We start from the raw sequence: 22,030 nt of genomic DNA, 5'->3' as shown, positions 1-22,030 counted from the left end.
TAAAGCTTGATGGCGCCCCTCTAGAGCACCCGGCGCCCCTCTGAAGTTCACAGCTGCCCCAATCGACCCATCCAAGATCGATCCCTGAAACCGCTGGCGCCCCTCTAAAGCACCCGCATTCTTCTCAAGAGCACAGTCGCCCTATCCGAGATCAATAGCGCCGTCAAGAGCCACTAGCGCCCCACCCCCTTGAGACTGAAGTCGTCCCGCTTGAGACTAAAGTCGCCCCATTCAAGCCCAATGACGCCCCTCCAGAGCGTCCAGCGCGCTTCTGAAGATCACGGCCATCTAAACGAAGGTTACAGCTGCCCCATCTTAAGATCGATGACAGCCCTCTGAAACCAATGGCGCCCTTCTAGACTACCCGGCACCCCTCTGAAAATCACATTCACCCCATCCGAGACAACGCCCCTGGAGACTACAGTCGGCCCACCCAAGTCAGGCCCCTCCAGAGCCTCCCTGCGGCGCCCTGCTGAAGGCAACAGTGGCCCCATCCATGCCCAATGGCGCCCCTCAACGCCGTTCTAAAGATCACAGTCGCCCCATCAATCCGAGGTCGCTGGTGCCCCTCAAGAGCCACTGGCTCCCACCTGAACCGGGGCTTCAGTCGGGCCATCCTTGATCAATGGTGTCCCTCTGAAACCACTGATGCTCCTCTGAAAATCCCAGTCGGACCATCCGAGATCAATGGCGCCCCTCTAGAGCGTCCGACGCCCTACTGAATGCAGCAGTGACCCCATCCAAGCATTGCACCCCTCTAGAGCACCCGGTTCCCTTCTGAAGATCACATTCGCCCTATCCGAGGTCGTTCAGACGCCCTCCAGTAGTCACTGACGCGAAACTGAATGGATACTTCGGTCGCCCCGCCCCATTCAAGATTGATTGCGCCCCCCCCCCCCGAAACCACTGACGTTAGGCAATTATTTGACAATGGGGCTTTCTCATCGACACTAAGGGCCCTTTTCAAGATGCAGCAGCTAGGCGGCGCCGAGCTGGGCTTGGATGTGCCAAGCGTTCCTTATTAGGCAGCCTTGTAAGTGCCACCCTCGTTGCGATACCGCCCCTCAACGCGACGCTGCCCCTTCACCGTACAATGCCACCCCTCAATGCAAGTGGCGCCCCTCAGCGCTGTGCCGCCCATTATTGCGATGCCGACAGCGCCTAGCAGTGCGGTGCCGCCCCCAGCGTAAGCGTTTTTTTTTATTGAACCTGCTGGGGGTGTTTGAACACCCACTTCTAACTCAGCTTGCATGGGCCACGTCGAGACACGCAGTAGGCGGCGTTCGAAAGAGCGTCAAAAACTATTACAAAACTATTAAGATCATTTTAAGGTTAGGTCGAACCGGTCGAAGGTCAGGTCACCAGCGACAACCGAAAATCAAATTTCGCCGATGTTGACATTTTTCGACAAAGCGGCGCATAAGTCAGGATTCAGAAAGAGATTGAGCTACAGCGCCGCAGCAAAACGCATATTCGATAGGTCTTTTTATGCTCTCTCTTATTGATTATCTCATATTTGACCTAAGGTAAACGTTTTAGCCTCAAAATATACGTTTTCGCGGAGGACGTTTATCTGTAATACCTTTTGGCTCAGACCTGCACGAGATTAGTTTATCCAGCATCGTGTTCCACTTTTCGAGACAGACGAGTCAAATGAACTAGAATTTGACATTAAAAGGGCATTTGAGAATTTGACCTAAGGAAAAGGTCATAACCTAACCGGTAAAGGTCATATTGCATATTAGTCGATCCATATTTTCGAGAAGGAAAATAATTATATAGGGTGTTTCATTGCTCTATCATACCTCTATCAAAAGTTATTGTCCAAAATCTACTGGAGACCTTTCATGACCTGAGATGACCTCAGTAACATAAAAGTGGTCACATCACGAGTGACATTTACCGATTAAATGTGTCATATTAACCTGCATCCCGATGGTTGAGGTTGTTTTCGTTCAGAAGAAGAGCATTTTGATTGTCTCCCATTAATTCGCGCCGTGCTGGAAGGGGGGGGGGGGTTACGCCCCCCTTAGGTTTTTTCTCGCGAATATCTCGAAAACGGCGTCGCGCAGCGCCTGCGCTGTCTTTGGTACACCTGTTCATACATCTTTTCTACACAGCTTGTTAAATTTCAGATGAGGGTCGTTCAAGGTCAGGTCACTAGGGCACGTCAAGTGACCTTGCCTCAAAAAAAGTTAAAAGACCCGCTATAGCTACACCGACTGAACGATCACTTTTGAAGCTTTTAGAGATTGATAAGACTAACAATATGCATAAAATGCTCATCTCGGACTTTTTATTTCTGTGACCTAAGGTCAGGTCAATTTTGGGACCTCAAGTCAGTGGGAGAAAAGTGAAATGCGCCTCTTTTGGACGAATGTCGTTTAAAACCCCCTTAAACATCGGTTCATAGGTAAACATAACACACTGAATCGTAAAAATGCACCTGTGTCCTTTTATGTGCCCTTGAGGTCATCTCAGGTGATAAACGGTCACCTATTTTATCACCATAAACGGTTTTTTGGCTTCAACTTTTGATAGAGACGTGCTAGAGCGGTGAAAACACGTCAGATGTTGTCAGCTCGACGATACGGATCGACTGATCTGCAGAATGACCCTTTCCGGTCAGGTCATGACCTTGACCTGCGGTCAAATTTTTAAAATAACCTTTCAAGGTCAACGTATAGTTCATTCGAAGCGTCTCGACGAGAGGAACACGAGGCAGGCAAAATAAATATCGTCACTGTCTTGAACCAAATGTTATTGCAGACAAACTCTTTTCATAAAAACTGTTATTTTTGGAATTTTTGCCCTCTGGAGGCTAAACCATTGACCTGAGATCAAATCCGAGAGCAATATTCAGAAAAGCCTGTAAAAGGGCTATCGAATGCGCTTTTCCGTGGCGCTGTAGCTCTATTGGTTCCCGAGTTAGCCGTTGGCAGTTTCCAAAATTGTTGAAATGGACTAAATTTTACCTTTGATGACCTCTGGTGACCTGACCTTTGTCCCGACCTAAAAATTGATACGAAGTCTTTCCGTCATTATTTTTGACGCTCTTTCGATTTCCCCTTACCGCGTGTCGCTACGTGGCCCAGGAGCCGAGTTAGAGGGGGGACGTGAACCCCCCCCCCCAGCACGACACGGAAAGCACAGGCCACCAGCACGGCGCGGGTTAACTTATAGGTAATCGGTAACTTATAGGTACTTATAGAGAGGTCGCCAAATTGACCTGGCCCTCAATGAAGATATTTGGTCTGGGGATTACGCAAGGCGAATGTTCGGTGAGATCAGCAGGTTTCTATGGCACTTATTCAAAGTTGACCATGCACACTCACATCATCAAAAGTCGTCTTCTATACTACGCCGGCCGAAGACATTCTTAACCTTCGTGCCACTATATGGGACAGTCTCACGCCTCACCCATCTGGCACTCATGCAGTCATGAGTGTCTGAGATTCTAAGCACGGCCACCCCGGTCGACCAGAGGCTGCAGTCCACAGGTCACTTTGGTTCAGTGAGTGAACCTGTATGTTTTTTTTTTTTGCAAAGAATAAAGATTGTGCCTAGCGATCAACGCATATTTTACCGTTTCGAATTCGAATGGGTGTGTATTTTGAGAATAACATGTCCGTAGCCTGAGCTCGTTTCCTATATCGTGCTAAATATGCATAAAGATAAAGGCTTTTGATAAAAAAACACTGGGCTGCAAATTGCATTAATTGGATTTTATGAAAAATCAGCGAAACCTGGTTCTGATACTCGTGCCGGTTCCGTAGTAACACCTAGTAATTCATGCATGAATATATGACGTTACATTTTAGACTGACCCCCTGTCACTAGCTCACAATGGCGCCCCTTTCAAGGGAAAAAGTCGCCCCCTCGAGCACCATGGCCCCCCCTTTCGCTGATTTCTGGCTACGCCACTGCCTCAAGGCAACCCCTAGTCATGAGCAACTTCGCCTTTGGGTCGCCCAAAGCTTATCTAAAGGTTAACCCAGAACGTCCCCAAATCGGTCCCGATCATCCAAAAGTCACGCGAAGGTGAAATGAAGGCAACTTTTTGTCGCCGGTAGGTCACCCTGCGCAACGGTTTAGCTCCTGTCCCTCTGGCGGACTTTGCTGTCCGCCAAGCGGACGCAGCCCTCTGAATCCATCCACAGCACAACTGCTGCCCTTATCTCTTATAACATTGTCCCAACAGTATGTTTTTGCTTGGATGTCAGAGGGGAAAATTGGTCTTGAAATTTGAGGTGAGAGTGAAAAATGATTTTCATTTGGATGTCACTCACCACACGAATCGGCATAGTTATTTTGGGACACTGTAACCGAATGACTGACCGTCAGGGACTCTCAAGTACATGATCGGTAAACCGTCAACATACTTCACCACATTGACGTGTAGCTTGGCTCCCGCTATCTGTGTCTTCGCCCGTAGGTGTCTTCGTAGGTGTCTTCGCCCGTTCATCGACATAAAATCGTAGCCTGACCTGGCGCTTTCGGTCCACGTACGGGCTTTGGCCACTGGTTGTAGCGTATGTACGTAGCCTGATGTGGTCGCTGTCTGTGTGTGATGTTCTGTCTGTGTGGAATGCTCTGTATGTGTGTGATGTTCTGTCTGTGTGTGATGTTCTGTCTGTGTGGAATGCTCTGCCTGTGTTTGATATTCTGTCTGTATGTGATGTTCTGCCTATGTCTGACGTTCTGCCCGTCCCTCTGTCCGCAGGCCGCCGCCATGGGCCGCGACTACACAATCAGCGGAGTGAAGGTGGCCTTCCCCGAGAACGCCTACCCCTGCCAGATGGCCATGATGGCAAAGGTGAGGAACGATGAGACGGGAGGAGGTGGATTTGATACCGGTCTCGACAACAGATATGTGCGGCTTGGAAGGTTCTTTCTATTGCTACGGTGGTGATAGCGCCCTGTCTGGATGCGACAGGGCTGGGAAGTGGGATGGTGTCCTCTGGGCGACCTCCTTTGTCTTGGGCTTACTCTGTGCCTGTCCGATGCATTTTGGTGACCGTCCCGTGTCTGCCCACTGCCCACTCAGCCCAGTATCTGTAATGTGCCGGTCCTGTGTCTGTCCTGTGTCTATCCTGTGTCTCCCCTATGCCTGTCTGTCCTGTGCCTGTCCCGTGCCTGTCCCGTCTGCCCTACATATATCGGTCCTGTGCCTATCTTATGCCCGTCATGTGCGTGTCCTGTGTCTCTCCCGTGTCTGTCCTGTCTGCCCTAAGTCGGTCCTGTGTGTCCTATTGTCGGTCACATGTCGACCCTGTGTCTGTGGGTTTAAACGAGTGTGAGCGTCGTTGTCTCCCCGGTGCGTACACTGTTCGGCAGTCGTCTGCTTTGAACCAGCCAAGGAGCCGACTGGGAGTCCATGGAATGTCGGCCGACCCCCTAAAACTGGCCCAGCAGGTCGCTAATGGGCCCAGCTGGTTGATTGGCGCTTACCTAGCTCTGCTGGCTACATGAGCAGACGGGCGACTGATGGACGGGTGCAGAGGTGGCACTGATTGGGCAAAGTGTGGCGTGGATAGAACACGATGGGAAAGTGTTGAGTGTTGAATGTTGAAGTGCCTTCCCGTATGGGATTGCAGTCATGGGAGGGACCAGTGTTACTACATGTGATAAATTGGAAGGGCAGTGGGTAAACCAGTAGAGCGCCTATTTAGCGGTAAACGACTAACTAGCGAACGCAACGTTGACCTGGGACTGGATCCCAGTTATCATGAACCGTGGGGTGTTCTTATATCACACTAAAGATATGCCCGATTATTTGGCTAAAAGTATTTAGGTATTTTGTTAAGCTGTTTGGTTTGGCGATTTGTCTATTTTTACTAATCCCATTATCCAAAATGCATTCCATGCTTTCGACCTGCTTGGATGTATCCAAGCAACATCAAACAGTGAGCGTTTTCACGGCCTTTCCTCTGGAGGTCTGAGGCTTAGTTGGCCTTGGTGTGTAACCGGCCGTGCGGCGGGCCGGGCTGTGGGCCGGTGAGTCCGACCTCCCCGCTGTCCGGCTATCATCCAGTCCACCTCCCCTCGCTCTCCGTTCCCAGATAATGCAGGGTCTGAAGCGCGGTCAGAACTGCCTGCTGGAGAGCCCCACCGGCTCGGGGAAGACGCTGGCGCTGCTCTGCGCCTCGCTGGCCTGGCAGCAGGCTGAGTGTGGTGAGTACCGCCCCCCGTCCCGTCCCCCGCTCCCTCTGGAGGCTTCTTCGGAGCCCCCGCATGTGACGCGCCGGGCGGCCGCCGGCAGACTGGCTAGTTACCCCACCGGCCGCAGAGCGGCGCTAGTGAGGTAGTTCGCGGCCCGGCCTGCAGGTGGCGGCACCTCACGACTCGCCAGCGAGATATGCAAATATTTTTCGGAACGCTTGCGATTGGCTCTTGCATGCTCGCTGGGGCCAAGATGGTGGACGGGAGGATTTTCCCAGGCTTAAGCGCACGGACCCGAGACAGCTGTAACTTATCTCTTCCGAATTTTAAGTTCTTGCATGTATGAATATCTTAGCGGTCCTGCACAAAGACTGAGTTAGATTTATCCAGGGACATAGGTACCAATTGAAGGCAGATCACCGTTCCGTGCTTCTATCCTCAGGATACTGAAATCCGTCTCCTCCACGCCGCAACCTCCCTCCGGGCTGGACAGGCAACTTTATCTCATGCGGGCTGCTCCCTTGGAGCGGCACCGCTGCTCCCGAGGGAGCGCACCCCGTAGCCGGGTGCAGTGAGCAAGGGTGTCGATTTGTGAAAATGGTTGGGGGTGCCCAGAGCAGGGGCGCGGGAACTACTTTCAGATAAAGATCAACCTAGGGTACCCCCAAATCTAGTTTTCTCACCGGTTTTAGGCCACTTATTTTTCATCCCTTGGCTTTTTCAACAAAAAAGAAAACATTTGCAAAAAAAAAAGTGTGGTATTCCGTCTAAAAGCTGTAGGGGCACCACCCCTACGGCCCCAGAGTTGGGGGGGGGGGGGGAAGCTGCCCCCACTGCCCCCCCCCCCCGGCACGGGCGTAGGAACGTCATGAAAAGTGGGTGGGCCACCCTGTCAAGGGGCCTCCTTTTCCAGGGGGCCTCCTATTTTCAGGGGCCTCCAACTTTTGCCTCGTCCTGCTGGCTGCTTTCAAGTATGACCTCCAAATCTAGCTTCTGAGATCGGGCAGATGTACCCAGGGGCGTAACCGCTTAAGCGAACAGTGCGGAAAGTCCGCACCATTTTTAAAACTTATTCCCCCTCCGATTTTTTTAGAATCTATTTGCCGCAAACGGCGCATGACCCCTGAAAACCCATACGCAAATGTCTTCCTCGTTTCCCAGGTGCCCCCATTAGCTTCATAGGCGCCCTCTTTGGCATATAAGCGCCCTATGTATAGTCATCAGAGACATCCCTATGTCCCACAGTCGCCCCGTTGTCGCATACAATGTGCGCTTATCATAGGCGTCTCTCTTTTATGGACACTTGAAGGCGCCTCTCTTTGCCATGCCGGCGCCCCTGTTTCTTATGAATGCACCCCCATGGTATTGATCAATTGCAGTCGCTGACCTCTATTGCATGTGGACGCCCATATATGTAGGCCTCAGAGGCACCCCTCTTTCGCATTGAGGCGCCCCTATGGGCTTCATAGGCGCCCCTCTATTGCACGTAGGTGCCCTACTGTCTCAGAACCGCTCCCATTTGGCATGCAGGCGCCCATCTTTCGTACGGAGGGGCCGCTGTGGTTCTTAGAGACGGCATGTTGCTCCCAGACGCAGATGGGGCTCTCAGAGTCGACAGTGTGGGACCTTCAGTCGCTGATGGGTGCCCAGATGTGGACCCTCGGAGACGCCGGTATGGGGCCCTCAGAGATGCCGGTATGTGGCCCTTAGAGACACCGGTGTGGAACCCTCAGATACTTCAGTGTGAAGCCCTTACAATTGCTGGTGTGGAGCTATGAATGCGCTGGCTTAAATCCCTCAGAGGCCGGTACATGGACATTAGAGCTTAGTGAGAGCTTGTGTGGTGCCTTCAGTGGCCTTGTGGAGCCGTTAGACATCAACATGGTGCTCTCAGGAGCCGGTGAGTAATCAGAGTCACCGGTGTGGGGCCTTCAGAGCTCCGAGATACTGGTGTGGGACCCTCAGAGGTGTCGGTGTGGGTCCTTCAGATATACCTATAGAGCCTTGAGATACACAGGTGTGGTGGCCCACAGAGGCGCCGGTGTGGGGCCCCCAGGGCCACCGATATAGGGCCCTAAGAGACACTAGTATGACCCTCAAAGGCGCCGCTGTGTGGCGCTCATTAACACTGGTGTGGAGCCATCACAGGCGGGTGGAGCCGTTAGAGGCCGGAAAGGGCCCTTTAGATGCCTACAAGGAGCCTTCAGAAGCCGGCGTGGCACCCTTATGGGGATAAGCGTGTCTACTTAGGAGCCCTTGAGGTGCTCTCATGAGCTCTGTGGGGCCCTACCGAGCCGAAATATGGCCACGGCCAGTTGCCGCCGCATGGCTCTTCGGACTATCATTCTCAGGGGCCTCATCTGCCTAGTTTGAATATAAGGGCCTCTCAGACAATCAGTATCATGGGCCTCATCTGGCTAGTATAAATAGAAGGGCCTGTTAGACCATCAGTCCTAGGGGCCTCTTCTGGTTAGTATAAATAGAAGAGCCTCTTAGACTATAAAACAACGGAAGAAGAGCCAGCGGCAATACCTATCATGCCATCGTATGCAATCCTAAGCAATAATCATGCAGTCGTATATCACACCAATGACTTACTCTTTTGGTAAAAAACCTTCTGATGTCCATGCTTCTTAAGTTCTTTCTCACCAGAGGCAGAATCCCAGATTAAACCATGATCCGTCGCCTTTCGGACCAAAAGACTGCCCCGCCCAAGCCCGCCACTCAAAACAAAACTCAAGGACGTCCGGAACCGAAAACTCTCCCCGCGTTCGATGTCTCTCTGACGACGAAGATTCTACGCCGTCCGGCCAATCACGTTCCACAACCGCAGCCGAGCCCCCGCTGACCTTGAACGGGATTGGCCGGACGACATAGAATCTTCGTCGTCCGAGAGACATCGAACGCGGGGTCTATTATGTTGGAGGGTCCGAGTTTGTCAACGTCTCCATGGAAACCCAATTTGACACGTGTGCTTTCAGCACGCTACTACCGGCCGTGAAACACCGCCACATTGACGCGGTACGAATGCGACGATGGCTACCAAATGCTGCTGTCTTGACTCTGGTATAAACAAAGCAAAAAAAAAATCGCTTCATATTTTTTTTTTACAACGCATTCTTATGTACGGTAGGTAATTAAAAAATAATAATAATGCGCTCAAAGAACCGTGATAGTGATGCCAGTACCAACTTTGGTTGGGGGTGCCCAGAGCACCTTGGGGGGTGCCCAACTCAGCATTGGGGGTGCCCGGGCACCCCCAAAAGTATACAAATCGACACCTATGGCAGTGAGTGCCTTGGGGCTGGGTGGCCTGTCCTCTGACGGGCTCAGCCCCGGCGACTCACTAGGGTGCCTGCCCAGACCAATGTCTCCCCCTATATCCTATCATCCTCCCGGCTCTGAAATGGTCTTGTCAGACCGAAAGGACCTAACCCAACAAAACAAACAAACAAACAAACAAACAATTGAAGGCAGGTACCTATACGTAGGGAAAATCAGTCATCCGTTTTCTAGAGGATAGGGGATAGAGGATGTGACGTAGATTGGCGAAATGATTGGTGAGAACTAAAATCTGCAACGATTTGACATTGCAGCCATATAACAATCAGTGACTTGGTTATTTCGTGAAAATATATTTTGTAGAAAATGTAAAAACATGAACTTATTTCCTCGATAATTAAGTTATTATTCCTCGATAATAAGGTCATGTTTTTACATTTTCTACTATTTATGAACATGTTCCTCGCACAAGCACTAACCTCATTAAAAAATATATTTTGTGTGAATAAGTGCAGAATGAAAAATAGCGGCGCGAAATGTACGCTGTACGGTGCAACATTCTTTTCGGGAGTACCTAGTTATTTGCCCGATTTTTTTTAAGGTTGTAAGTGTAAGGCGCATATTTCCTTCTTGGCAGAGTTTATGAACTTTGTCGGCGAGTCATGAAAACAATTGTCATTGAACAGGAAAGTGTCTGGTACAGTCGTGTACAGGTTGATGGTCCTCTACTCTTTATCCACCGGGTTCCTATGGCTCAGCATTGGCAGCAGCCGCCTGGTACCGGTAGGCTGTGCCGCATGACCCGAAAGTTATGCGGCACAGTCTACCCACGCCGTTTGACATCGGCTCGGGTCGCCGGGTGGAGCGCTTTGTAGACCAGCTGTTGCGTCAGACCAGCGCGGGGGGAGGGGCTCGTCTCAGTGGTTGGCGTGGGCTGGCGAGTGGTGTGGGGCGTGTTGGTGGACCATGGGGGCTGGTCGGGTGTGTGTGGTCACTTCCTGGACCTGTATTGCACATTTTGCGTCGCTTAACAATGGCATTCCTGTTTTTGATAAGCACAATGCACGAAAGACCCAGCGAATATAATTTACTTTACTTGTGCATTGTGCAAAACGTGATTTGGCACGATATCGAGGCAACCATAGGTCTTGTGCCTATGCATGATATTTAGGCAATACGTTTATGAAAACGGTAGATTGATACTGGATGTCAATTCGTATGCTAAATGTCGGCACGTATTAAATGAATGAATGAATCAATCAATCAATCAAACAATCAATCGACATGTATAAAACCGTAACCACTTATAGCAACCAAACCATCCTAACTCGGAAAAGCAGCCGGAGCCCTGATGAGGCTCGAACCGGGACTCCACGCTGTAAATTTTGCCTATGATCCATCATCATTCCACCAAGCTAGAGTGACCGGCACCCGAACCCACAAAAACATTAATTGACTTTGCCGCCGACCTCCCGGCCCCGCCGCCCGCCCGGCCAGACTTTGCCCCGGTCATAGCCAACATCCAGTGTAGCTCAGCGTAGGAGTGCTCGACTGTCAAACTGACCGGTAGTGAGGGGCCCGGTTCGAAACGCTTCGGATGCTGAATGTTTATTTCTCGTTGGGAGGCTTTGCGTTTAGTCCACTTTTCAGAAAGATCATTTGGTGACTGACCTGTTTTCTTTCTTTGCTGCAATTCATGAGGAGACCGTATGCACCCTTACCTGTCCTTCCGCACCCCACTTGGGAGATGGGTGGTCCAGGTCCGCTCCAGGTCCGCTCCAGGTCCGCTCACTCCTTACCCATATCACCCCCTCCCCACAACACACTCCAGCCCGCCTCATCCACTGAGCCGAGCCATAACGAGCCTCAGCGCCCCAGGGCGCGACCTGTCAGCGAACACTGTTATATAATAACAGTGACAATATATCAAATCCTTGAAACTCTATGAATGTCGTCTCGCAGATCCGGCAGTTTGGGCTTCAACGACTGAATGTTGAGGTGTCCAATTATCAGGTCTGGTCCAGTGTCGCCGTGGCGGCGCCAGCTCGCGCCGCTTCGATGTCCCCGACGCCTGGACGCGCCCCTGCCCCCGCGGCGCACGCAACCGCCGCACAGTGTGGCCAAACACCAGTTTAGCGCGAATTAAATCCCAGCGCTGCTCGGATCCGTTGAAAATGGTTCCCTGGTTTCAAAATTGACACTTAAACCTATGTGAGACCTTTTACGATGCATTATAAATGCTTGCTGACATATAATGGCATAGTTCCGCCTCTAAAAGTGAGGAGAACTAGCTTACGACGGGTGATGTGCTTACCAGGCCAGGGCTGTGAAGTCGATGGAGTTACTCCGACTCCGACTACGGCTTTCAAAAGTCAATTTCAACTCTGACTCCGGGCAAAACTGTCGACTTTTACGATCGACTCGGACTCTGACTCCGCAGCCATGGCAAGTCCACGCAGTCGATGGATTTTCGATGACTCAGACTACGAGTCTTGGTCCGGATTCCAAAATCGATTCCGATTCCGACTCTGACTGCAGGGTCAGAACTGTTGACTCCGAACGACTCCGACTCTGATTACGAAATCCTGGAATTCAACCGCAAATAAGAGGCATAAAATTGTGGGTCCCAGCAATGATTGATGGGCATGTTAGGAAGAGGAATCGTTTACGAAATTCCCATCATTTCTCTGGTAAATTCTTATGATAGTCCGAAGTTTGCTTGAAAAAAAATCAACATCTAATTATGTATCTGTGTGAATGTTCCTGGTGAAGCACATGAATCGGTAGATGGTTGCTGAAATACACGCACCGATAGGACTGAACCTCAGCAATGGGAGTAAAAACAAAGACTTACACCATAAGCACCTTCATGTCATCAACCCTCGCCCGTATTGGTGTTTTGCTAGCCGCGAACGTAGGTCGGGTCAGGTCAGGTCAGGCCAACCAGTCCTGCCGGGATATTCATAATTAATAGGTGTCAACCGCCAGTGACAGCTTCGTTGCATGTTACGAAGGCACCAAAACTTCTTCCTAAATGTTCAAATGGTTACTAAATTCGAAATCAGTTCCAAAAACTAGCCTGGAAGCATGTGAAGCTAAAAAAGGTGAACCGAGGTCATCAAAGGTCATTGAACTGACCTGACCTTCAAGTGATCTTGACACCGACCATAATGCATGGGACCAACATCATAATATCACATGTTTAGACGCTTGAAACCACAAAAAGACTGCAAACGCGCGGCTAATGCAAGCAAACATACGCCCAATCGCGCTTCCGGCGGAACATGGTCTCGAGAAATAGGTCACAGGTCAAAGGTCATTGGGGTCAGGGTCGTGAAATTTTTTGGGTAGGTGTAAAATTGATAAACTCGAGGGTACTGAAAGTTTCGTCGCGATCGGCCGCTTTTTACATGAGCTTTTTTGCGAAAAACCGAGAGGGGTCCTTTCGACCCCCACCCTCACCCCCTATATGGGCGAGGGTTGAAAAATTGTCAAGATATATTCATTGGCGACCTATTCTGCAATATAACAAGTCAGAAATACAGCGGTTGAGCCATCCGCGTAACGTTACGGAGCCGCCGCCGCGCCCACCCTGTAGCCGGACCTCCCCGGGCGGGCCAACCCGATACGTTCAAAGCTGAGCCAAAGGCCGGAGGGCAGGTTGGGGCAGGGTTTTTTGAATGGATCATGTGCAGAAAAGTGTGGCGATTCTTCTCATGGTAGATTTGGCGTGGAGTTTTTTGGCCATTTTCTTATATCTCTACGTTTTTAAGATGGACAGTGCTTTCAGGGGATGATTGAAAAGGTCATTTTCAAATGAGCATAACTCATCGGTTGGTCCAAGGATACCTATAGAATTCGGGTATACTATCAAATATAGGCTCAGTAGTCATATGCCACTCCAATTATTTCCAAACCTTTCCGACAATTACGCCAAAATGTGTTGTAAACATGACGCGGGTTTTCGACGATTTCAGCACAGCCGGGACCGGCATTGCGTATGTCCACTTTAGCTAGCTTTTTGGACACCGAAAGGAAGACATTGAACCAAAGTATTGTGATATTGACATACTTTGGACAATTTCCTATTGACTGATAGTTATAAAAAGTCAAAATTCCAAAATTCGTTTTTTGATTAAATTCGCGCTAATGTGGCGTTTGGCCACACTGTGCGCCGGCCCGCGTCCCCGCCGGTTCGCTGACAGGTCGCGCCCCGGGGCGCTGAGGCTCGTCATTGCTCGGCTCGGTGGATGAGGCGGGCTGGAGTGTGGTGTGGGGAGGGGGTGATGTGGGGAGGGAGTGAGCGGGCGGACCTGGGGCTGGGCGTGTGTGGTCACTTGTCGCATAGAACCGATCGTATCCCCCCCTCCAAAACTTCGTTTTAGATATATTCACAAAACCCATGGGGGGGGGGGGCAACCACCCATCTCCCAAGTGGGGTGCGGAAGGACAGGTAAGGGTGCATACGGTCTCCTCATGAATTGCAGCAAAGAAAGAAAACAGGTCAGTCACCAAATGATCTTTCTGAGAAGTGGACTAAACGCAAAGCCTCCCAACGAGAAATAAACATCCAGCATCCGAAGCGTTTCGAACTGGGCCCCTCACTACCGGTCAGTTTGGCAGTCGAGCACTCCTACGCTGAGCTACACCGGATGGTGGCTATGGCCGGGGCAAAGTCTGGCCGGGCGGGCGGCGGGGCCGGGAGGTCGGCGGCAAAGTCAATTAATGTTTTTGTGGGTTCGGGTGCCGGTCACTCTAGCTTGGTGGAATGATGATGGATCATAGGCAAAATTTACAGCGTGGAGTCCCGGTTCGAGCCTCATCAAGGCTCCGGCTGCTTTTCCGAGTTAGGATGGTTTGATTGCTATTAGTGGTTACGGTTTTATACATGTCGATTGATTGTTTGATTGATTGATTGATTCATTCATTCATTTAATACGTGCCGACATTTAGCATACGAATTGACATCCAGTATCCATCTACCGTTTTCATAAACGTATTGCCTAAATATCATGCATAGGCACAAGACCTTTGGTTGCCTCGATACCGTGCCAAATCACGTTTTGCACAATGCACAAGTAAAGTAAATTATATTCGCTGGGTCTTTCGTGCATTGTGCTTATCAAAAACAGGAATGCAATTGTTAAGCGACGCAAAATGTGCAATACAGGTCCAGGAAGTGACCACACACACCCGACCAGCCCCCATGGTTCACCAACTTGCCCCACACCACTCGCCAGCCCACGCCAACCACTGAGACGAGCCCCTCCCCCCCGCGCTGGTCTGACGCAACAACTGGTCTACAAACCGCTCCACCCGGCGACCCGAGCCGATGTCAAACGGCGTGGGTAGACTGTGCCGCATAACTTTCGGGTCATGCGGCACAGCCTACCGGTACCAGGCGGCTGCTGCCAATGCTGAGCCATAGGAACCCGGTGGATAAAGAGTAGAGGACCATCAACCTGTACACGACTGTACCTACCCTTTTTGGTATCTGGGCACCGATTGCATATGACGTATCTTACAGCTCACTTTGTTAGTCTTCCAATACTAGTGTATGGCATTGGTGACCTGAGGCCTCTTGCACCAAAATACCTAGTTAGGTAGAATTGGAATTTACCTAGGTAGGCAGTTTGGTGCAAGAGGCGTCTGGTTGACGATACCATAGATGAAACGTCGAGGGAAGTCGAGTCTCCGACCGTTTACCAGAGTTAGGTTTTTACGGAGCGAGCGAAGCGAGCGTAGTCTTTCCTTAGATTAACGGAAATTTCTGAGTATGAGCGGCCGGCCGGCCGGCCGTGCGGACGCTTTTGCGAGGCTTATATCTTAGCAACCACTTGACCGATTTACATGCGGTATTTTTTGTAGGGTAGCTTCATTCCTTCTACCAAGTATTGGACTATTCCCGATGCATGTGGGTGACTCCTTATGCACGTGCCACGTGCAAAACGAAGAGGTGTCAGTTTGGTAATTGTTGCAATATCTCGGTAACTACTTGGCCGATTGCGCTGAAAGTTGGCATGTAGGTAGGCACCCACTAGGCACTGCATATCCATGTGCCAGAGTTGGGGTGCTGCTGCACGTGCGCACGTGCAGGGGTCGTTTCCAGATCTCGAGAACGGCTGGACCGATTGCGATCAAATTTGGTACACGGTTAGGGACCAGTTAGTAGGGTGCCGTGCACAAGTCAGTTGGGACCCATTTTGCACGTGCGCACGTGCAGGGTGCCGCTTCCAGATCTCGAGAACGGCTGGGCCGATGGTGCTCAAATTTGGCACATCGCTAGAGACCGGTTAGTAAGGTGCCGTGCACAAATCAGTTGGAGGTACCCCCTCGAAATTTCGCACGTGCAAGGCCCACCCTCTCGCTCGCTCCGTTAGTCGCCCCAAAAGGCGTTATACTGGTTGTACCTACTGCAAATAGCAAGAGCGTACCTGTACAAATGGATACTTCTGTGGGCTTGGCTCGAAACGTTGCAATAAGTATGATAGGCGAATAAAGCTCCATTTGTTTTTCTTTACGTATAAGTTGTAGTGTTTAGCATTTGGTGTTTGTTACGAGCGTCGAGCGCAGCGAGCGAAGCGAGTCTTTTCAATATAACGGAAAAATCTCAGTATGAGCGGCCCGGCCCGGCCCGGCCCGGCCCGGCCTGTAACGCTTTTGAGAGGCTTATATCTCAGCAATCGCTGGACCGATTAGCCTGCGGTCTTTTTTGCTGGATAGCCCCATCCCTTCTACCCCGTAATTGACTACTTTTGATACATCTCAGTGACCGTCGTGTTACGTGCCACGTCAAAAGTCAAGGGTGTTCAAGCTGTTTTGCAAAAGTAGTGATTTTGAGAGGCCCATATCTCAGCAGCCGCTTGGGCGATTGTCTTGCGGTAATTTTTGTAGGGTAGTTGCATCCCTTCTACCAAAGGTCGGATACTCTTGATCTATGTGAGTGACCCCCACTGCACGTGCAAAATGCAAAAAGAAGAGGTACCAAATTTGTTCCCATTTCAATAACTCTGTAATTACTGGGGCGATTTCGCTGAAACTTGGCATACAGGTAGGCACCCACCACTCACCAGGCAATGCATTCCCATGTGTTGCGGTTAGGGTGCTACTGCACGTGCGCACGTGCAGGGGGGCGCTCCCAGATCTCGAGAACGGCTGGGCCGATTGCGCTCAAATTTGGTACACGGTCGGGGACCAGTTAGTAGGGTGCCGTGCAAAAGTCATTTTGGACCCCGTTTGCACGTGCGCACGTGCAGAATGCCGCTTCCAGATCTCAGGAACGGCTGGGCCGATTGCGTTCAAATTTGGCACACCGCTAGCGACCGGTTAGAAGGGTGCTTTGCACAAGCCCGTTGGAAGTACCCTCTCGCCTTTCCGCACGTGCAGGGCTCACTATCTCGCTCGCTCGTTCTTCGCCCAAAAGGCGTTTTACTGGTATTTTATGTTCATTGTTTGATCGCCAAACATTTAGCGCAACATCATATCGGTTGCATCCACCTGAAACCCTCTCGAAGCGGTTCGATTTACTGGCAGTTCAGTTCAGACGATGGTACGGATTCGTCCACTAGAAGCGAGATGTGTATTCTTTCTGTCAACTCCTTGTCCAGAATTCAATCCTAAAATTTGATATTGCCCAGCCATTGCCCATTACCTGCCGGCGTCATCTGTTGGTCACTAGCCAATATCACCAACCAATATCACCAGCCAATATAACTAACCAATATCACTAGCCTGACACCATCTAGTGTCACCAGGCGGCGTCTCCACCACCGGCATCCACTACCCTCCCCGTCCCTCCGTCCGACCGTCCGTCCAGCCTCCATTTCTGTCGCACCGAGTTAGTGCCGGCTCATCGGCCTGTCGCGGCCCGCTGGACATTTTGAAGGACCCGTCCGCGACGCTCAGTGTCTCTGGACACGGGGACCGGTGGGACCGGGCTCCCCGCGCAGACGGCATGCTGGGACCCGGGCCCGTCCCGTCGGCTGGGACGGGAAGGGACGGTAGTGGTCGGGGGTCACACATTGAGAGGTGGTTGCGGGCTGACGGGCAGGGGTCGGGGATCGTACTCCGATAGGCTGGCTGATGGATAGTGATCGAACAGTAGGGTTATGCGTGCTCCTCTCACTCCCGCAGTTGACCCGGCTGGTTTTCCCCATTCTGAATCAGCTTCCAACATAAATTTGCACCAAGGAGTTGTGTTAGGAAAACACTTCTTGCGTTGTCTTGGTGGAGTGTGATGCTAAGGATTTGATTAGATGTGGCCTCGGAGACGACTTGCACCAAAATACCTATAGACTAGGTAAATTGCGATTCCTTAAGATTCTCTTGAACCGGGCACCCGCTTAAAAAAACTACCGTAATGATTTACCTAGAAATTTTGCCGAGCAACTAAAGGTTTGCATTTGAAGTCGGTGCAAGCGAAATTCTCGCTACTAGTCACAAAATTGTGCAAATATTTTTTTCCGGTTTTACCTAGCTCGATATTTTTGTGCAAGATCCCTGCTCTTGCACCAAAAATAATATAAGATTTGTGTACAGCAAAAGTACCTATAAGCGTTTTGGTTTCGAACGCTGGGAAGCTGCCTAAAGGACATTCGTGCGTCATTTTAATCATATTGGTTGTTTTTTCTCGAATAATTTGTATGCGAATGGCACACGGCAATTTATCGTGTCTGATGTTATTTAAAGGGCCTCGCTAGGTCCATTGCGTAACCATCCATATACGTTATTTGATGTGGACGACATAGGTGTGAACGATAGTTAGGTCCATGTCCTGTGTCGACGCATGAAGACCTGTCAATCACGCGACCCCATGATCGTTGATATTGAAATGATTGAGCGAATTTACTCATCTGGTTTTATTTCAAACTTGTAACAAGTATTGGTCATTGAATTTTGTGAGTCACTTGATTGAAGTTTTTACACTGGATTGTGTTGGGAGGAGTATTGTGGATTGTGAAGGAAGGAGTAGGATTGAGCGGAATGAGCGTATGAACAATATCATGACGTACACACATTACGTCACAAAATAAGCGAATGAGCAGTGGTCGTCTGCATCCCACGCATCCAAAGGACAGATCTGCTACATTTTTAGCAGAACACCACGCATCCTCAGTATGAGGCGTAGTTATAGGTATAACAATTCAACAGCGAAAACTACATTCAACAACAACAGTCCGCGGTTGCCTGCAGCTTGTTTTCATTTATGCTGAAGCAACTGACCTGACTTGATATTCAGTGTTTGTTTACTTTTGTAGCCCCACAACAACCACTGGCCCAGGGCCCATTAGCGACCGCAATGGATATAGGCATGACACTTAGATGAGCGGTAGTTCGCTCGCGGCTCCAAATTTAAGGGTAAAACCATCGCCGACGCTTTTTGGTTGAGGAAGACACGTCAAAACAACTACCGATAACCTCCGGAATCTTTTCCTTTAAAATGTCTATCTCACTTTATAAGCTGTATATGTAGACTATTAGGTGATGTCCCCTTTTGGTACGGTCATCGGCTTTGCACATGATAATTTATGATTCTATTTGCATTTCGTCCAAGGCCATAGCTGTGAGCGAAGGCTGCCGTTTCGGCGTTAATTAGCGGCACTGACTTTTGTGGGAGACTATGGCCAGAACCAATACCTCCGAACAGGTGGAATCACTCTGGAGATCGTTCAACAATAAATCAATTTAAGTACCGGGAAAAATGGGATCAAAGAGCGCCGGCCGGCATGTTGTGAAAAACAGCCCCCGATTATGCTGATCCATAATGCAGCAGGTGGGGCAGTGGGCAAAAATGGGATGTGCGGCTCCGAAAATGGACGGTGGACTGGCGTGCCGACTGGAGCCGGACGTTCCGTCATGAGCCGCGTGTGTTCCGACACCACCGTGGCGACAGAGCCGAGACGCTCCGATGGACAAATTGACACCGGCGCTGTTTGTTTGGTGGACGTCCTGGCGGCTACATGCCGACCTGGCACAACATGGCCTTATTAATCGGCTATCAATGAAAATGCGCCTTTTGAAGAAGCCGATTTTTTTATGTGAAAGATAATGATAATATGCGATCGAGAAAACAAAACCGAAATGAATGGTGGGCTGTTTTCTATCAGATATCACTTGTATTAACAATGTCGTGGCTGGCCGTGTCATAGCGATGAGTGTGTTGTTACCCCAGGACCAGCTATGGTGACATTGCTTGTATCAGCATCGATGGCTGAACAAACGCTGCCGCCGCGCCGGGCCGCGACACTGTCCAGCCGCCGGCGCCGCCCAGGGACCAATGGCAGCCCGAATCAAAATAGAATCAACGGGTCAAAGCGCCACCGCCGGCCGCCTGTCGACGCCTGCTTACCGTCACGGGCCGTTCTGGGGCCTCTCACGTCGCCCGCGTGCCGCCGGCCGTGGCCTGTCGGCCGGGCGCCGCCCCCGGGCCGCCGCCACCGGCGTCCGGCGGCGGCCGACCCAGCCGCGCGCGCTGCCAGTTCCGGCCAGCCGGCCCAATATTGGCCAAATATTGACGGCCAGCACTGTCGGACCGCGCAGAGATACGATACCGGTTGACAGGTCGTCCCTCTCTGGCAGCCCGCGTCGCCCCAGTGTGACGACCGCCGCTTCCTCACTTCTTTGATGCACGCCACATTGAGCGACCATCGGCGGCGCTTCAAACCGCGCCGCGCTGTTGCGGGGACCGCGTCACTTAAGCCGTCGCTGCCAACCCGCGTTACTTTGGCCACCCCGCGAACGACGCGCCGCCGAGACCCCGGCGGGCATACCGGCCGGCGCGGCGACGGCGCCGTCAAAGATTCGGGCGCATTCCGACGGGGATTATTAACCATGCACTTCCGCCGCCGGTGGAGTTTGTTTGCCGGCGTGTCGGCTGTGGCTCGGCCAGGTCGCTCGGCGGGGCTCGGTTTGACACGACGCGGCTCGCTGGGTGTTTATACGCCGCTGACGAGGTGCATCTATTGATGTGACACGGCGGCGTCCCCAGCGCCTTGAACTCGGCCGGCAGCTGAAAGGATGGCAGGCTGAAGCGTCGACCGACCCCGGCTCTGGGCGCCGCGCCCGGTTACAGCCGGCGATCGCCCGCTCAGGGTGGCCCCCGGGCTGATGGGCGTGACGGAGACGGCCGCGTGGTCGCTGCTCTGGAACGGCACAGTCACCCTTTACAGAGCTCGTGAGACTGGTTTCTGGCCCTTTTGCATGACTGCCGCACGGCTACAGTTATCAGTTTTATTTGTTGTATTACATCTAACGTTGTTCATTCTTTCTTATTCTACAATGCGCTGGTGACCGGAGGTGGTTAGTTGTGCGATGTTCAAGGTAGCCACACCGAGCCACCAAGGTCCACCGTGACCGTTGTGACCAGACTAGCCGAGGATAATGGCTTCCACCTGCCCACCGGTGGTTGTTCGGCAATCGGCGGCCAACATTTGCCACACTGTCCCGATTGCTCATGTTGCTCTTTTGTTTCTAACCTGGCCACTTAGCGAGGCATAAAGCGCATCGCCCAGCACATTGACACAGTCCTCCCTACCGCTTCTTGACCTTGTGCGGTCTCTCTTGCGCTAAGACGCCTTGACGCACTGCCCACGCCGATTGAATGAATGACGAAATTGCAAGTGATGCCATATGCTTTCTTGAGCGGATACACTGTTTTACTCTAAAGATGGCCGTCTATTGGTTATGTGCGTATTCGGCGCGTAATCGTTCAATGCCTAATTGCAACTTTCCCATGCTGAAAAGTTGCAATATCTCAACTCGTCAGCGCGTGACTCGGCGCCGATCAGCCGCCGAATATCAGCTGACTGCGCTTCATTGCGCATTTCGCACTGAACTCGCAGTCGGAGCGCTGCCAGTAAACTCCAATGAAGAATTTAGCACGTCAATGTGCGCGCCTTACCCGTGGACGGCCAACCAAAGAGTGCAGTCCTCGACAGCTGTTCAGCGTTCATTATGTCCGAATGCTCCCACTTCAGCTGTAGCGGCAACTCAATTCCACGCCAGTGGCACTAGCTTGTGTAATGCGTTATCTAGTTCACATCCCCAAACTCCTAAGGGACCTTATGAGGAGTTTTGGGGACCTTTGAGGCACGGTTTGCCAGTCGGGCGCACACACCGCACCGTTTTTATCCCTTCTATCCCACGAGAGACGTGTTGCTGCTGCTGGTCTGTTCTGCATGATCTGTCTCCTCCATCTGCGGTGAGCACAGTGGAGCTGAGGGAAGTGTGTGGCACAACGTACCTGAGACGTTGGGCGGCGCTACGCTACAGTGACGCCACGCGCGCTCCGCTCACAGTCCAAAATCGGTCTGTCGCGGACGGCTGGAATCAGAGGGACGCGAGGTCAAAGCCACCTGGAGGTCGTACGTCATCCTTCAGACGGCCACCAGAGTTGCACAGCCAGATCTCATGGAAAGATTAACCACGCCGATGACCTCTGCAGTCTGAGCATCTCCCCCCCCCCCCCCGATTAACCACGTTAGCCCCGCCTCCTCTCCGCTGCTGCTTTTTGGCACCGCCCCCTCCTCCTGTCACCCGACCAGCACGGGCCCTCAGCGGCTGCACCGCCGCGGCCAGCCCGTGTCGC

General features: G+C 51.5%; 1 protein-coding gene across 3 annotated transcripts in view; it reads left to right on the top strand.

Moving 5' to 3' along the window:
- LOC122390533 (Fanconi anemia group J protein homolog) overlaps positions 1–22,030 on the top strand; it is a 121,755-nt gene that overhangs the window by 40,810 nt on the left and 58,915 nt on the right. For all 3 annotated transcript variants that reach the window (XM_043383581.1, XM_043383583.1, XM_043383582.1), the window contains exons 3-4: positions 4,724–4,816; positions 6,063–6,174. In XM_043383581.1, coding sequence (XP_043239516.1) covers positions 4,733–4,816; positions 6,063–6,174 — 196 coding nt within the window. In that variant the 5' untranslated portion in view covers positions 4,724–4,732. The remainder of the gene's footprint in view (positions 1–4,723; positions 4,817–6,062; positions 6,175–22,030) is intronic.

The sequence above is a fragment of the Amphibalanus amphitrite genome, unplaced genomic scaffold (assembly GCF_019059575.1).
Source record: "Amphibalanus amphitrite isolate SeventyFive unplaced genomic scaffold, NRLGWU_Aamphi_draft 000399F_arrow, whole genome shotgun sequence".
NCBI classification, from domain to species: Eukaryota; Metazoa; Arthropoda; class Thecostraca; order Balanomorpha; family Balanidae; genus Amphibalanus; species Amphibalanus amphitrite.
The sequence above is the reverse complement of the archived record's forward strand: the minus strand, read 5'-3'. Positions and strand labels throughout refer to the sequence as shown.